Consider the following 16,611-nt stretch of genomic DNA (forward strand, 5'->3'; position numbering starts at 1 on the left):
TTCTCAGCTATTTTAAAAAAATTGTGACCTCACAGGGATTTAACTCAAATACTTGTAACATATTATTCTGATATACTTTAATTTAATTTAAACCTGGCTTGACTCTTAAGCTATCCCCACTCGGCTGCGAACAGGCGAAAGCTCGGGCGACCTCTAACGAGGTCCTCTCTCCCAGAAGCTCCTGGGCGCTCCGAGCCCTCCTTTTCCTGTGGGCGGGGTTACCGGTCGGCGCGGCCGGGGTCGCGTCACTGCGCAGCCGCGGGTGGGCGGTACCACGGCGGCTGCGACATGGGGGGGCGCGGAGCAGACGCCGGAAGTAGAGGTGGTACGGGTCCCACAGAGGGGTACTCACCGCCGGCCGCTTCCACCGGAGCCGCGGTGAGAGCCAAGGCCCCAGGGTGTGGGCGTGGCGGCCGCCGGAACACAACACCCTCTGTTTTCTCTCTTCACGGAGCGGCGCCGCGTCGCTCGCCTCCATCAGCTAACATGAGCGAGCGCCTCCGCCCCAGGTGAGACCGCAGGGGACCCTCTTCCTTTCCAGCCCCTCGCCGGTTGCTGTGTCTTGGGGGTTGGAGCCGAGGGGGCGCGTGACGCGGGGTCCGAGCAAGCGTGGGCCCGGCAGGTCTCCATCTGGGTGTTTTGCAGTCCGGGGGAGGAGGGGAGCGGGATGCGCGGGTGATCGGGTACCTGGTCCCTGGGGGCGCTGAAGGAGTGACTTCCCAGGGCCCAGGTTTCTCTCGACCCCATCTTTTCCCCCCATCTTTCCCTATTTGGAATGAAGTCTGATCGGTCCCGGAAGAGAGACGATGGCCCTAAAGCTTCCCTGTCCTAAATTTAGGAGGGTAGGGGGATGGGAGGAATGTCTGATCTTCGAGAGGAGCCCCTAGGGCGTCTGTGAGAGGACGGGGCGGGGAGCTGGTCTCCCCAAGGTCAGAAAGAAGGCTTGGGCTTAACCCCGCAGCAGGAAAGGGTTAGGTTAGACCGAAGAACTTGTGTCCTGGGCGGTTGTGAACACAGAAGGGCCGAGGACCAAAGTGGCTTGTGGATCCTCTCTCGGCTGTAGCATTAAGAACAGGCAGGATTCTAAACTGTTTGGATGCGGAGCCGTTTGACTCGGAAGGCGGGAGGTAGGATTCTGTCGTGATGCACTACTTTTTCTCCGAGCCTAGGCCCGTGTCTTAATTTAGGGGGTGTTATGATTCCTTGACACGGACCGAGGACAATCCGGACCAAGCTGCGATTTTTCTTTTTCTTTTTTTCCCCTTATTTCCCCTTGTAAACAGGTGGGGAGGAGAAAGTTGAGATTGTACCCCAGAATGAAGAGGATCGGCTTTATTCGAAATTAGAAAAATCCCTCATCGTGGAGTTTGAACTGAGAACTGTAGATCAGCAAGTTCAATCTTTCATATTTATGATGAAAAAAGATTTAGAGAGCTCAGTGGGTCTTTCTAGGTTCACTGCTCTTTTCCTTTATTCTGTAAAATCTCAGTGAGGCTTAAGTGAATAAGATAGGATTGCCTTGGTAGATTATGCTGGATCTTTTCTTGTCTTTCTGTGTTTCCATTGGCTTTGAATGTAATTGACAGTCTTTCCACAAGGACCCTACTCTGGAGCATGGTAAATTCATGGCATTGAGATTCTCGGAAGCACCCTGAAGTTATTTGGGCCAATAGCGAAAATCTAGGGTTCTCCAAACTTCTGCATATTGACTTGGGTCATGCAGTGAGTGGGGCATAAAGCCTCTACTTGTATATTAAAGAAGAGTGGACTAAATTTGAAATTAGGGGCCATGTGTACCAACTTGCTACTGGAATTAGTCACAGGATCCTTAGGTACAGTAAGCCTGATCTAACTGCCATTTTTTTACTTCCCAAACCCAGTTTGTACTTCCAGTAGTCCCTTGGGATGTCTCACATATCTGAAAAAGTCGAAATATTTCTTAGCAAAATATTTCTTTTATTCTGTGCTATACACGGGTAATCTGAATGTGTTTATACTAGTAACAGATTCTTTTTATCTAATTCACACAATCTCAACATGGTAACTTCATTACTATAAAAGAAGTCGTTTGATTTGGCAGAGGTTTCTCTGCACCCGTGTGTCGTGGAGTATGATGGGCCAGCTCTAGCTGTCTTAGCATCTCCAAGTCAGTTCTGGTCTCTGGATCTGTTTCCTCAACTTTAAGATGAAGGGTTGGTCTAAGACGGTGGTTTTTCAAACTGCAAGAGGGGTGGGTTTGTGGGAGGGAGTCTTCGACTTTAAAACAGATCCTTTATCTCTTATGGAAATAGAGGGTTTTTTTTTTTCTTTTTTTTGGTAGGATGAAAGAGTTCTGTTACTTTTTTTAAAAAAAACTGAAAACCACTAGTCTCTGTACCCTAGGATTTCTTCTATGCTTGGTCTCTAGGAGATGACAGGAAGATTGGAGAGAAGTGAAATGAGGAAAAGTGATGTATTTCTGCCATCCTTAGAAGTAACAGGTGCTAAACAATAATCTGTAACTAGATGGCTAGGGAGAATGTAATCAGTTATAGGGTGGCTGCTCAAATTATAACGTGGTCTATGGCATTAATGTTAAAAGTTACAATCTGACTGATTGTGTGGATGGGGTTAAGCATGAAGCTGTAGTTTTGACAGTTATTAATGATGTTGTTGAAAGAGACATGTTTCAAGGATGAAATCTGCACAGAGCTTAGAGAAAGGAGAATGAAGAACAGGTAGGGCTCATCCTTAATCCAGTGCCGTGCAAAGGAGAGGACTCCCAGGGGGCCAAAGAGATGATTCGGGTACCTGGAGAAATCAACTGATTATGAGGCAGGGATATTTCATGAGACTCTCCCAGAGTTTAATTGAAAACTTCAAAACCAGCCTATCCTCTTGACATTGATAGTCTTGTCGCTAGAAAGATGTATCGTATCCCCCATTATAAAAGAGGAAATTGGAAAGTTTTGGTCAGGCTCATGAGTTTGGTTGGAGTGACTCAGCAGCCCAGGCACAATCAGCTGTTGGCATACTGATAAAGGAGGAGTTTGGGGACCAACACGCTGTCGTCAAACGAGTTTCTCTTTGCGCGTGCTCTGTAAGTGGTCATCTTAGAACAAACGTAGCAATTTCTTGGTTCAACTAGCACATCCATTTAATGATGATTAAAACCTGATATTTATCTAGTTTTTAACCTCCAGTACTTCAGGATAAGATCTAATCCCCTGAGAGAAAGATAAGGAGATCTTATTTTATAAACAACTGAGTCTTAGAATGAGGTAAATGGTGTAGCCCTCTGCAAGTTGGTTAATGCTTTATCAGAACCGCACACCCGTTCTTTATCATTCCAAGCCTAAACTGGATCCATACTCGTTCATTAATAATGTTAGATGTATTCACAAGTACAGAGGATTGAGCTCGGGGTGATAACTTAAAGTTTCTCCAATGTCCAGACCTCAACTCAGCCTTAGGGTCAAGGGCCTACCACAGTAAGCCACCCTACTCACATAGAAAGTATAACTGTATAGAAGATACTGTATGATCAAATTCAGTACTTTCCAAAAAGCTCTTTTACCCTCTAGCTATAGAAACTTGAACTCTGAAGAGTTTTCATTATAATAGATTGTGCTGCTTTGTATAAATTGGCCTCTAGCCAGCACTGCCCAGTAGAATTTTCTACAGTGGTAGGAACATCCTACATCTGTGCGGTCCCATACAGTCGCCACTAGCTATGGGTGGCCACTGAACACTGGAAGTGTAGCCAGCGTGATCAAGGGACTGGGTTTCAAATTTTATTTAATCTTAATTAATTCAACTTAACAAATATATCTCGTGGCTACTGTATTGGACACCACAGTTCCACGTAATTTGACTTAAAATTATACCTCCTTTAATTTATTTCTGATTTCTAACTGGGGTTTGGAAGTCCTGATAGCACTTGATTCTTGCATAGAAAACATACAAATTTTGTCTTTCTTGTACATCTCAGAACACTTGACTGAGAAATATGTGTGATTTTTCTTGAAACCTGGACATTTTAAGTGGCTGGTGCTACAATCTAAGTAACAATCTGGTCACAGTAACAACCTGGTGAAGTAACTTCTCGTAATACCAGGTGGTGTAGCCAGAGTCATCAAGTTAATGTGTCCAGGAGCAGCCTTTCCAGTGATTGTCCAGAAAAGTAATTTAATATGTTAGAGGGCAGAGAGGTTTTGTGTTAATGTGATAATTGGGGAAAAATCAGGGATGAAAGAAAATGAAGGATTAGAGGGCAGAGAGGTTTTGTGTTAATGTGATAATTGGGGAAAAATCAGGGATGAAAGAAAATGAAAGATTAGAGGCTACCAGAACCTCTATGCTCTTCCTGTGTAGCACCATTTTTATAAGGATTTTAAGTGTAAATAGGCAAAGGCAGTCACTCCCGTCTCAGGTGTTGTCATACGGACAGGAGTAAATTAGGTAACTTGGAATCGTAACTTCAGGAAATGTAGGAAAAGGTCACATTAATTAGGTGGAGTTTGAGAGCTTAGTCCGGAACGTCTTCCTGATCTTATTTGTTCCCAGCAGGCATTTCACGTTGTCAGGCTTTTTTTTAGAAATGAGTTTTACTAATTTAAGCTCGACCATACTGCTGCTCTTTTATATTTTTGTTCTTCGTGCCTGGCGACGGTGTACTTCTAACTTTTTTTTTTTTTACCTATTGGGATATCATATGATGATTTATCTTTTTTCAGGCAAGAGGGCAAATTTATATGTTGTCATGGTTTACAGTTTGAAGTGTCCAGAAGGTCAATTGTTGATTTTTTTTTTTTCTCCTTGTGATTTAATTTCAGGAAAAGGAGAAGGAATGGCAGTGAAGAAGACCACCATCTCCCCCCACAGACCAAAAGGAGTAGTAGAAACCCTGTCTTTCACGATTCCTGGGACACAGAGGTAGGAAGTGTGGTCCAGAGTATCTGCTGTTTTCATTGCTTGAGCTAAATAACCCAGTTACTTCCGTGTAATTAAAATTTTTTTGAATAAAGAAAAGTGATCTTATTTGATTGCAGTGTTTTTAACCTCTTTTTTTTTTTTTTTTGAGTCATGGCCTTTTTGAGGAAGCTACACACCCTCTCCCCAGCAAAACAGCCTATATACACACCCCAGAATTTGTATGTTAGAAGTTTTATGGACCTTTGAAAGCCCATCTTTGAACCCCTATTTGGTATTTCAGAAGCCAGCTTATTGCCTAATCGTTTCTAAACATTAATTGTCCTTAAGACAAGTATATTTTGCTGCTTCCATGTCTCTTAAAGATAAGCTTTCCATGTTTTTAAGAGAAACCGTACAAGCATTCGGAATATATAACGTGTGTGTATGCGAAGTCCTATTTTTAATTGTGTTTATGTTTTCATTATGTTGTTCTGAAAAGAGCACCTGTGGGAAGCAGAGTGGAGTGGGGTGAGAGGGGAAAGGGTAAAGTTCAAACTTTGGTTTGAACTTTGGTTTCCTGGGTGCTTCAGTATGCCTCCTGTGCACTTGAGCACCTGGTCTGCAGTGGGGCAAGGAAGCTGACACTGAAAGAATGCTGCTATTAAATTATGCACCTAAAGATTTGACCCTTAACAGTTGTCACCCTAAGAGAGAAACTCCTCAGTGGCAAAGATTCCTAAGGCCTAGCCTCATCACTTAAAGTAGAATTCCATAGATCACAGTTCTTCCACAGCCAAAGTAATTTGTACTTTAATTAGTTCTCAGTAATAGGATTTGACCTATATCCAGTCTTTACCAGAAATCCAAAGTAATTCCCTCACGGAGAAAAAAATCAGTAACTGTCACGTAGGTAATACTCATTCAGGAGCAGTTGATGCGCCAGTGCAGACTAGATCCTTTTATGTGGAGACTTAAATTTCTATAGCTTTTATCCCCCCCTTTTAAATCTTCCTATCACCTTTTTTTTTCTTTGGGTTTTTTTTTTTTTCTCCCTTAAGATTAACAGAAAAGTAATTGAGCTTTTGGTTAAACTAGGGAATCTCTTTTTTCTTTGGAAGAAAACCAAAGATTAGAGGCTACCATGAACATCTAATGATAAAACTAACAGAATTGAGTCTCCATTATTCTTTTGAGTTATAAGACTATTCATTAAAAAGACTATGTGGTGATTACTTTCACAGTATCACCTCGAATATTTCTTCTTTTTTTTTTCTTTTTTTTTTTTGCGGTACGCGGGCCTCTCACTGTTGTGGCCTCTCCCGTTGCGGAGCACAGGCTCCGGACGCGCAGGCCCAGTGGCCATGGCTTACGGGCCCAGCTGCTCCGCAGCATGTGGGATCTTCCCGGACCGGGGCACGAACCCGCGTCCCCTGCATCGGCAGGCGGACTCTCAACCACTGTGCCACCAGGGAAGCCCCTGAATATTTCTTTACTTGTGTCTGTATGTCAGTCCTGCTATATGATGTTTGCATTAGTTCAAAGGTACAGTAGATCTTTTTTGTATTGATCTTTTTTCCCTATATCTACAATTTTGATGTTTGAGAACAGGAGTATAAATTGTCATTTTTTAAAAAATCAAACATTTCTGATCTCTTATTTTGAGTAATACTCCTTAGTATTACAGTTTTGGTTTTTGTTTTGTTTTGTTTTTTGCGGTACGCGGGCCTTTCACTGTTGTGGCCTCTCCCGTTGCGGAGCACAGGCTCCGGATGTGCAGGCCCAGCGGCCATGGCTCACGGGCCCAGCAGCTCCGCGGCATGTGGGGGGCACGAACCTGCGTCCCCTGCATCGGCAGGCGGACTCTCAACCACTGCGCCACCAGGGAAGCCCTTGGTTTGTTTTAATTGCTGTTTGTAGAGAATGACCTTCACTCCCTAATACCTTTCTTCTTCTCACAGAAGAAAACACTGTATTGTTATTCATCCTGTGGGTTCACATGTCTGGTTCTTACTTGTCCAAAGAAATTCAGTGGTTAAACCACTCTGTAATCATTAGTCTGAAGGATGGACTGGATTGCCCTTATGATAAGTAACAGTCAATACAGGTACTTTTTACCTGTCGTGTTAATCTGAACTCACCAGTAGATCCCTCACGGGCGGTCACGACCCTCTGACCCTCCATTTCAGCACATTTACCGGCGTCTGGTGCTGTCGAGTAATGAGTCTTTTTTTTTTAAATTAATTTTTATTGGAGTATAGTTCATTTACAATGTTGTGTTAGTTTCTGCTATACAGCAAAGTGATTCACTTGTACATACACATATATCCACTTTTTAAAAATTCTGTTCCCATATAGGTCATTAGGGTATTGAGTAGAGTTCCCTGTGCTATACAGTAGATTCTTATTAGCTATCCCTTTTATATATAGTAGTGTGTTTATGTCAACCCCAGTCTCCTAATTTATCCCTCCCCCTCCCCTCGAGTCATGAGTCTGAGTGAACCCAGGGAGAACTAGAGCAGCAAAAGGCAGGAGAAAACTTTAAAATGGAAAGTTAAGCACTGAATAATTGAATCGTGACCACTGGAGTAGATCATTATGTTTATAGCATAAAAATATCCAGTTTAGCGACATTTGGCTGCTTGTTGACAATTGTGTATAAAGGGGGAAATAATAAAACATGTCATTACTAGTGGATTCTTAATTTTATTAATTTACATGGCAAAGTGTATTGTTAATGAAAACGGTATCTTTTAATTCTAAGGTAGGGCCAACGGGGTAAGTTTCCTTAAGAGACTAAGTTAAGAGGAGCCATTTCCTGTGTCTTTATTTATTTATTTTATTATTTTTTCATTTATTTTATTTATTTATTTTTGGCTGTATTGGGTCTTCGTTGCTGTGCGTGGGCTTTCTCTAGTTGTGGTGAGCGAGGGCCACTCTTCGTTGTGGTGTGCAGGCTTCTCATTGCAGGGGCTTGTCTTGTTGCGGAGCACGGGCTCTAGGTGCACGGGCCTCAGTAGTTGCAACACGCAGGCTCAGTAGTTGTGGCTCGCAGGCTGTAGAGCGCAGGCTCAATAGTTGTGGCGCACGGGCTTAGTTGCTCCACAGCATGTGGGATCTTCCCGGACCAGGGCTCAAACCCGTGTCCCCTGCATTGGCAGGCGGATTCTTAACCACTGCGCCACCAGGCAAGCCCCTCCTATGTCTTTCTTGAGATACTTAAGTTTAGAATTTTTTTCTTGTAACATAAAGAACTTTCATTTGGAAGTTTGTTTTCATTGTAAGAGAGATTTAAAACTGTTATTTATAATTAATTTCCAGAACTCACCTTTTTCTCCTAAATGTGATAACGTTGGCAAGTACTGGGAAATAAGACACGAAGTGTTTGAATTATCTCAAACTGTGCCACAAGTAAGTCATGTTTATCTGTAAAATGGAGATAGTATGGGCCTCTTTTTTCCCTAGATTCTAGGAAGCTGAAGAATGTGAACTGAAGAATGTGAACCGACTTGCCAGATTAGTTATGTAAAGAGAAACTTTGAATCTACTTGTACATTTTCTTCCTGTCAGTTTGGTGGTTATTATGATCTCTACTTTTCAGATGGAAAAATTGGGGCACAGAACAATAAAGTCCCTTCCCCAAAGATACATAGCTGGTGAGAGGCAGACTGGGGAGCCCCAGAGTCTGAGTGTGAGCTGCGGGCTCCTGCCCACGGTGTGTGCGGCCTCCCAGAAGACAGATCGGAAGCTCTGAGGGACTTTGCTACATATACCCAGGGCCACTAGGTTCTAGACTTCTCTTGAATCATAGGAACAGAGAAGAATAATTTTCCTCCCTCTATCTTTTAGCTGGAAAATATTTTTCTGAGTAAATGCTATGACATGGTATTAGCTAGAAAGCAGTTTTAGATTTCTAGCTACAGAAAGTAAGGAAATTGGGGTCTAGTGGTTTTTTTCAAAACTTGAATCTGTGTTTGCATTGAAGATCTTGAATTTTAACTCCAGTGACTTAGATTTAATGCCTTGTGAGCCTTAGGATACTGGTTTTCAAATTGAGATATAATTTACAGTTTTTTTTGTTTGTTTTTTTTCTTTTGCGGTACGTGGGCCTCTCACTGTTGTGGCCCCTCCCACCACGGAGCACAGGCTCCGGACGCGCAGGCTCAGCGGCCATGGCTCACGGGCCCAGCCGCTCCGCGGCAAGTGGGACCCTCCCGGACCGGGGCACGAACCCACGTCCCCTGCATCGGCAGGCGGACTCTCAACCACTGCGCCACCAGGGAAACCCTAAAAAAGTTTTTTGAAAGGCATTCTAGATGATTCCTGGTAGTTAACGTCTAAGGCAGTTTCGTTTTTCTCTCTGGTGAGCAAGCAGTGAAGTGATTTGTCACTCTGCATCTTCCTGTTGGGTCCTTTACAAAGGTAGCTCCATTCCCTGACCTCAGACAGTTATTGGATGGGTAAAAGCTAGCTAGATTTAACTTACTTAAATGCATTTTCTTAGGCTGGCCGTTTTGGTTTGAATTGTAGCTTCACTTGTAGGAATAATGCTCTTTATTTTCAGCTTGAATATCTTTATCTACAAATTACATTAGACACTTCCAGTAAATCTGGCTTCTGGTATGCAGGTATATGCCTTATAAGAAGTACTGCTGCCTGAGTGAACAAAAGCAGTACCTTTTTAAAATACAAAAACCCCAACTTTTTAAAAATACCTTTAACTTACCAAGACTGTTTTGATTTTTTAGATCACTATGAAGTAACAGCAAGTAGAGAGCGAGAAGATGTGGAAATAAAACAGAGATGGCTTAATTGGAACAGTCTCTGTCTTTTTTCTTGTGGCTACTAGAAGGGAAAATCTTCGATGGCATAACTCTAAAATCCCAAGGGTATTCTTAGTTGGAGTAGATGCATGTCAGATAAAAACATTACAGAACCAGGGGAATACATGTATCATTAAAATTAGGATTCTATAAATCCATTTGTTTTAACTGATAAGAATTGGCAGTATGTTAGGTGATTTTTTTTTTTTTAAGCACTGAATTTAGATGACCCTGGGAATATTTAAAGAAGGTATTTTAACACTCTTTGTTTTTGCTCATTCTCATCATTAATCTGTCCTGGTAGTAGGACCAGCCTGACAGACAAAACTGTTTTGGCAGATTCTGGGGTAAGGTGTTATGGTTGTGTGTTTAAAACCCTGTAGCAAATTAACTATTAAATTAACTTCTCAAAATATCCATTCAAATGCAGGAACAGTCCTTTCAAAAGTTAACCTAATTTGTAGTGTCCGTCTTTAGAAACTTTGCTCACAGTTCAAGTCCTTGAAATATTTGTAATATGTTGCATCAACTCACAGCAAGAAAAGCTACCCTAAGCAGTTTCATATAGAACCTGAAAGTTATCTGTTTAGTAATGAGAATACATACATGTTTTTAGGCAGAAACTTCAAACAGATGACGTGGTCCAATTTATTTATTTATTTATTTTGCGGTACGCGGGCCTGTCACTGCTGTGGCCTCTCCCGTTGTGGAGCACAGGCTCCGGATGCGCAGGCTCAGGGGCCACGGCTCACGGGCCCAGCCGCTCCGCGGCATGTGGGATCTTCCCGTACCAGGGCACAAACCCGTGTCCCCTGCATCGGCAGGCGGACTCTCAACCACTGTGCCACCAGGGAAGCCCGACGTGGTCCAACTTTATCTTGTAAGGATATGCCATTTACTCATTGACACAGAAAAGTGACCATCTGTATTTTCTTCCCTTGCATATTTAAAAAGTGGTTTTAATTAGCCCACTGAATGCATTTGGAGTCTTATGGTCTCACTGGTATTAGCAGACCTGGAGCTCTCTTAAATCACTGGGCACTTTGGAAGCACAGAGTTTTACATTAGAAGCTCTGATAGACTTGGCTAGGATCATCCCCTGCACTTAATTCAGATTCTGCAGTGGCCTTAAGGTGAACTTCATTCTGACTCCAGGGATGGAGTGTGTAATACAATGAGCAAGATTTCTTTTTTCGTTTGAGGCTCCCGTAAATTTAAAAGCACCACTGGATGGGGAGATGGATGTGAGGGGAAGCTGGGGCTTGAAAGAAAATAAAATACGCTGTTGATCTGCTTTTCTAACTTAACAGAAAGCATCCGGCTCTAGGTAATAAGTATACACATATACTCTGGCTCTCTTTTTAGGAAGCAGAGACTCAGTAACAATCCCACCTGGGGGACTTTCTAAAGGTTATTAGTAGAAAGTGTCTTTAGAGCTATTTTGTTTCTACCATGGGTATAAATGGGCTCTCTCTTAAACTGACTTCACACCCTGGGAAAATAAAATTCAGGGCAGGCCTAGCTGAGGAGTCAGGAGCTCTTTACCTCTGCTGTATGATTTGAGCCCTTTGGACTAAGAAAATGAACTTCAACTTGTCTGCCCTCTGCTCCATGATTTATATATATTCTTTCTGCTAAAGACAGTGCGTGTTCTTCTGCCTTTATCTGCTCTACCTTCTCTCAAGGCTCCTGAAAGCTCTAATACTTCTCCCTACTCTTCATCTCTGCCCCCCAAGCAATCTGATACAGAGAAGCTCCACTAAGCACGGGAAATACAATTTTTTCCGTCTCGAGTTTTTTGGTTTTATAAGACAAAATTATTTACTTCTTCATACATCTTAAGGCTCTGATAGAGACTTAAAATTTGGTTTTATGCTTTTAGGGTTAAAAGGAAATAATGGTCTTTCCTTTATCCCACAAAGTTAGACCACTTTGATGGCTGACAGCGTTAAGACCCATTTCAGTAACTTTCAAACTTTTTGACCCGGTCCCACAGAAATGCCATATTTTGTTACCCAGTACGTACCAAATATACTTGTGCATCACTGAAGAGAAGTTTCACAGAACAATTACCCTTAGCACATTGCACTGCTTGCTTTTATTCTGCTGGTTTCTGCTTGTCCATCCGTAGATGGTGAGATATTCCCTGAAGCCCCTCAATAACGCCAAGACCGGTCTGAGTAGGATGAAAATAGGAACCAGTGCACCTTTGAAAGAGATGCATTGTTCTTACCTTTAATGACAGTAGGGTGTAATGTTTTATGTGTATTAAAATAACGTGTAAAGTGTGTTCACCCAGATTCCCAGGTTCTGTATAGGTTCTCCCTTCTTAGTCTAAAAGCATCATCGGCCTGCTGTCTGCTAGAGTCAGCTGAAGCAGTTTAGGGGTTCTTAAGCTGTCATGGGAGGCAAACAGCCTTCCTAAAATCTTACTGACAGTGTCAGTGTTTTCTTTAAGTCTCAGTCTTGAAGCTACGAGTGACTGGAGACCTTACTCTCTTTTGTAGTAGCACTCTTTAGTTCTCTTACTCATGACTGTTGCCCTCAAAAGAAGTATTTTTTGTAGAAGCTATAGAAAATAAAGGTTTTTTTTAAAGTAGGAGGTCCAAATTCTAAATATTTTGGCATGTGTATCCTTCCAGAATATTTTTGGTGTACATATATGTATACATTAAAGAAAACACTTTAAAAACCAGTGGACCTACTATACGTTGTTTTGTAACCTATAAAAGAAATGTTAAAGATCTCTTTCTACCTTGGTGTATGTATATCTCTTATCCTCACTGTTACCAGCAGAATAGAATTTCATCGTTATGGATTATAATTCATGTATTACACTTTATATACATATACCATAGTTTAACCAGTTTCCCTATTTTTAGTTTATTATTTTTTAAAATACGTTTATTTATTTATTTATTTTATTTTACTTTTGGCTGCGTCGGGTCTTTGTTGCTGTGCGCGGGCTTTCTCTAGCTGCGGCGAGCAGGGGCTACTCTTCGTTGTGGTGCGCGGGCTTCTCACTGCGGTGGTTTCTCTTGTTGCGGAGCATGGGCTCTAGGCACACAGGCCTCAGTAGTTGCAGCACGCAGGCTCAGTAGTTGTGGCTCGTGGGCTCTAGAGCGCAGGCTCAGTGGTTGTGGCGCATGGGCTTAGTTGCTCTGCGGCATGTGGGATCTTCCCAGACCAGGGCTCGAACCCGTGTCCCCTGCATTGGCAGGCGGATTCTTAACCACTGCGCCACTAGGGAAGTCCCAGTTTTCCTATTTTTAGACATTTAGGTTGTTTCCCATTTTTAGCTATTATAGACAGGGCTACACTAAACATTTTTATACGTGTCTTTAAAAATCTGAGTTACAAGATCCTTAAAATGGACTAGAAATTGCAGGTGTATTTGTCTCCCTCTCTCTCCTTTTTAACAGTTATTGTACAGCAATCTTTTTTAACCTGTTTATTTTAAAGAATTTTTATCTTTTCTCAGGATAGTGTCACCTTTGCTGTTACAGTGTGAAATAAATATAATTTGAGATGGAAACTTGAGTTACTAGAGACAGATTCTAGTTCTTGCCTTAATTTTCAGACGGTACCTGTAACGAGAAACAGGAAAGAAAACAGACTGAGAGGAGACAGAGTGCTCTGTGCGGCGGGCCTCCTACCCAGCGTGGTGACTTGCTCGTCACCCGAGTAGCGGCCTCACCGGCTGTGCCAGCGGCAGTTCTAGCTGATTCTGCGCTAGGTTAGGGGAGACTTTTATGGAACACAACTTTTGTTTTTGAATTGGCTTTCACTTAAGTCTTTATTGCTGCTGATACAGAGAAGCTCCACTAAGCAGGGGAAATACAATTTTTTCCGTCTCGAGTTTTTTCATTTTATAAGACAAAACGATTTACTTCTTCATGTATCTTAAGGCTCTGATAGAGACTTAAAATGTGGTTTTATGCTTTTAGGGTTAAAAGGAAATAATGGTCCTTTCCATAACCTTAATAATGGTTAACCCTGCCATCTGACCTTATTCAGCCCATTATAATACTTTCATCAGTTTTTTTTTTTTTTAAAGAAGATAGATAGGTTGTCTCCTACTACCTGCAGGCAGTGGGCTAAGTGAACTGTTAAGCGTAAGTGCCTCCAAATGACCTGTGGACCATGATAATTCTTGGTTCAAGTGTTAAGACTGGATGCCTTTCGTGAACATTGCTTTCTTTGCCATTTTAGATAAGTTTATTTATGTACATATTGTTAGGTATAACTTTTGATCAAAAAATGGATAGAACTAGTATTTTAAAAATCACTTTTAAAGTATCTATCTGGAAACAACATTTTATTTATACATTTACTTTTATAATGAAAATAGATAATAACCACATTGCAAAAAGTTGCAGTAAAGGGTAGAAAAAAATCACCAACTATAATCCCTCCATTTTAACGTAACTACTATGATCTGCTTCTTGCCAGTCTTTTTCCTTACATGTAGATTTCACACAGTCGTAAGCAGGCATTTCAAAACCAGTGTTTTTGTATAAGGGAATATAGATTTAGAAGTATCAAAGGGTAAAAATTTTTAAAGTTATACACCAGATCATTAACCTCTAGAATTCTAAATGTCTCAGCATCGATTCCTTCGAGCACAATATTGTGTTGAGTTGTAGATAGAGAAGTGTGCCGTTAACCAAGTTATTGGGGTTGCCATTTATTAGAAATAGTCAAATACTGTAATTCGGAAAAGGATCCATCCTTACCATTGCCTTCCCTTTGAAGATCCTAGCATCGGAAGGAAGATTTCTGAGAGTGACTCTTACCAGGGAACTCTGAGTAGCTTCTTCAAGATGACTAAGACACCAAGTAACATGAGGGATATTAAACAGAAAATTAGGCACATGTGTGCACGTATGCACATGCATACACATACCGAACTGCAAAAATGCTAATATAACTCTACAAGAAGTATATTCAAGTCTCTCAGGATAGTACAAACTACTAGGTATAAAATAAGCTACAAGGATATACTGTTCAACACAGGGAGTGTAGCCAATACGTTATAATAACTATAAATGAGATATAACCTTTAGAAATTGTGAATCAGTATATTGCACACCTGTAACTTATATTGTACGGCAACTGTACTTCAATTAAAAAAAAAGTCTTTCAGAATATGTGTTCTGCCTTCAGAGAATACAGTTTTGTGCCCATGATAACCACAAAGCTGTCAGAATTTTCACTTGTGCCCAGAAGCCACCTTACTCATTACGAGGACACCTGTTTCATACCCTGTACCAATGACTGATGCTTCCCTTTGGAGGCTGAGAACTCCCTTCTGTGATTATTGGAAATGATTGGAACGCGTGGTAAAAGCAAGCAGGGAAGATGCTTCAAGGAATTAAGATGTAGTGGAAGGGATTTGCGGTCGGAGGGGCCGTGCTAGAGTCCGGACCCTGCCTCTTCCTCGGGGGGCGGGGGTGTTGGGTCATCACCCCACTCGACTTCACGGGGTAGGTGTGAGGACGGAACGAAATACCTTAGTGAATATGCTTTGTCAACTCTAAAACCCAGTGTATGTTTTCATGCTGATCCTCCTCAAACTGAATAGGAAAAACAGTCCTAAAGAGGGTATTTGAAGTTAACCCCCCGTTAAGCTCCTAAGACCCCGAACAGCCTAACTGTGATGCCGTGTCTTTTTCCCCCGTTCCAGTCTTCGAGCAGCGACAGTGGCGGGAGCAGCGGCAGCGGCAGCAGCATCAACAGCCCGGACCGCGCCAGCGGGCCGGAGAGCGGCTCAGGCCACCCCACCGCCCGGTCCAGCCCCCACGGCCCGCAGCCCGCGCCCGTGCCGTCCGCGCTGTGCCAAAGCCCGTACTTCCACATCAACCAGACCCTGAAGGAGGCCCACTTTCACAGCCTGCAGCACCGAGGACGGCCTCCCACATGATGTGCCGGCACTTTCTTGCCTTCTGTGAAGGGACCGCGCTGCGCAGATTTGATATTTCAACTTAACGATGTTTTAAAAAAAATTGCACAAAAAGATGCCTGTTGGCTTTTCAGTCTATATTTGAAATAACAGGTTAACAGGCCGTTGTTTACTTGTGGTTTTGCTGCACTATTGCGATTTCAAAGGGGCTTTGAAGCAGTTTTTTACAGGATTCTTTTGAGGGTGGGTATCAAATCCAGGGCAAGGCAACAGTAGGAGGAAATCTCATCTGCGTGTTGCACCCATAGTTTGTCCAAGTCAGACTGATTTCCAGATCTGTCACTTAGAAATTCTACTTTCTGTAAAAAGGCCTTTTCATTTTACGGGATCTTCAATTTTTTAAATTCAATAAACTAGTAAAGAGTATCTACTTTCCATGAAAAAACCTAAGTTTTTTTCCAAAACATAGAAAGCTTGATTCAGTCTTGCACTGAAATTAATTGCCATACTACCTCTTAGTATGTAGATGTCCTGTTGAAAGTACTCTGTCCTCTGTGACAGGAGAACCACCGGATTGCAGTCGGACTGTATGATAAAGTCAGCACCCGCCCTGGTAACCGTCCTCTCTGTTATATATTTGTATTTCCAGAGAGAAGGTCTCTCAGACCCTTGGATCCCCAGATAAACTTGTTACCGTTATTCCTCCAGAGCCTACATCTCAGACTTAGGAAACACTGCTCAGTTCGGACAGTCAAGGAATAACGTAAATGACTTTGTCTTATCCACAGACTTGTCCAGCAGCAGCTTGTGTGTGCTCTCTGATAATTCCGCCTTGTAGTGTCGAGAATTAAGGCGCTGGTGAAGGCTGACACAGTGTAAGCTCTCTGAACTGGTGTCTGAAGTCACACGTGTTGTGAAACTATTGGACAAGGATTCACTTTATGCTTAACCCCCAACGGGAACCAGGGGGCCCCATTCCACCACGGCAACTGGAAA

At 42.4% G+C, this 16,611-nt stretch overlaps 1 protein-coding gene across 3 annotated transcripts; it reads left to right on the forward strand.

Annotated features, from left to right (window-relative positions):
* Window positions 1-250: 250 nt before the first annotated feature.
* Window positions 251-16,497, forward strand: VCF1 (VCP nuclear cofactor family member 1). 3 transcript variants are annotated; one of them, XM_082605180.1, is made up of 4 exons: window positions 251-509; window positions 4,815-4,914; window positions 8,212-8,301; window positions 15,400-16,497. In XM_082605180.1, the coding sequence occupies exons 1-4, from the start codon at window positions 289-291 to the stop codon at window positions 15,634-15,636; spliced, it is 648 nt and encodes a 215-aa protein (XP_082461306.1). In that variant the 5' UTR covers window positions 251-288; the 3' UTR covers window positions 15,637-16,497. The 3 variants fall into 3 exon arrangements, with proteins under 3 accessions (XP_082461306.1, XP_082461307.1, XP_082461308.1); XM_082605181.1 differs by lacking the exon at window positions 8,212-8,301; XM_082605182.1 differs by lacking the exons at window positions 4,815-4,914; window positions 8,212-8,301.
* Window positions 16,498-16,611: the final 114 nt, after the last annotated feature.

The sequence above is a fragment of the Mesoplodon mirus genome (genome assembly GCF_964341445.2).
Source record: "Mesoplodon mirus genome assembly, chromosome: 18".
NCBI lineage: Eukaryota > Metazoa > Chordata > Mammalia > Artiodactyla > Ziphiidae > Mesoplodon > Mesoplodon mirus.

Coding starts and splice junctions, on each gene's coding strand:
- VCF1 (XM_082605180.1), top strand. CDS start 289: ATGGGGGGGCGCGGAGCAGACGCCGGAAGTAGAGGTGGTACGGGTCCC. Junction 510..4,814: donor AGCGAGCGCCTCCGCCCCAG/GTGAGACCGCAG, acceptor ATTTAATTTCAG/GAAAAGGAGAAGGAATGGCA. Junction 4,915..8,211: donor ACGATTCCTGGGACACAGAG/GTAGGAAGTGTG, acceptor ATTAATTTCCAG/AACTCACCTTTTTCTCCTAA.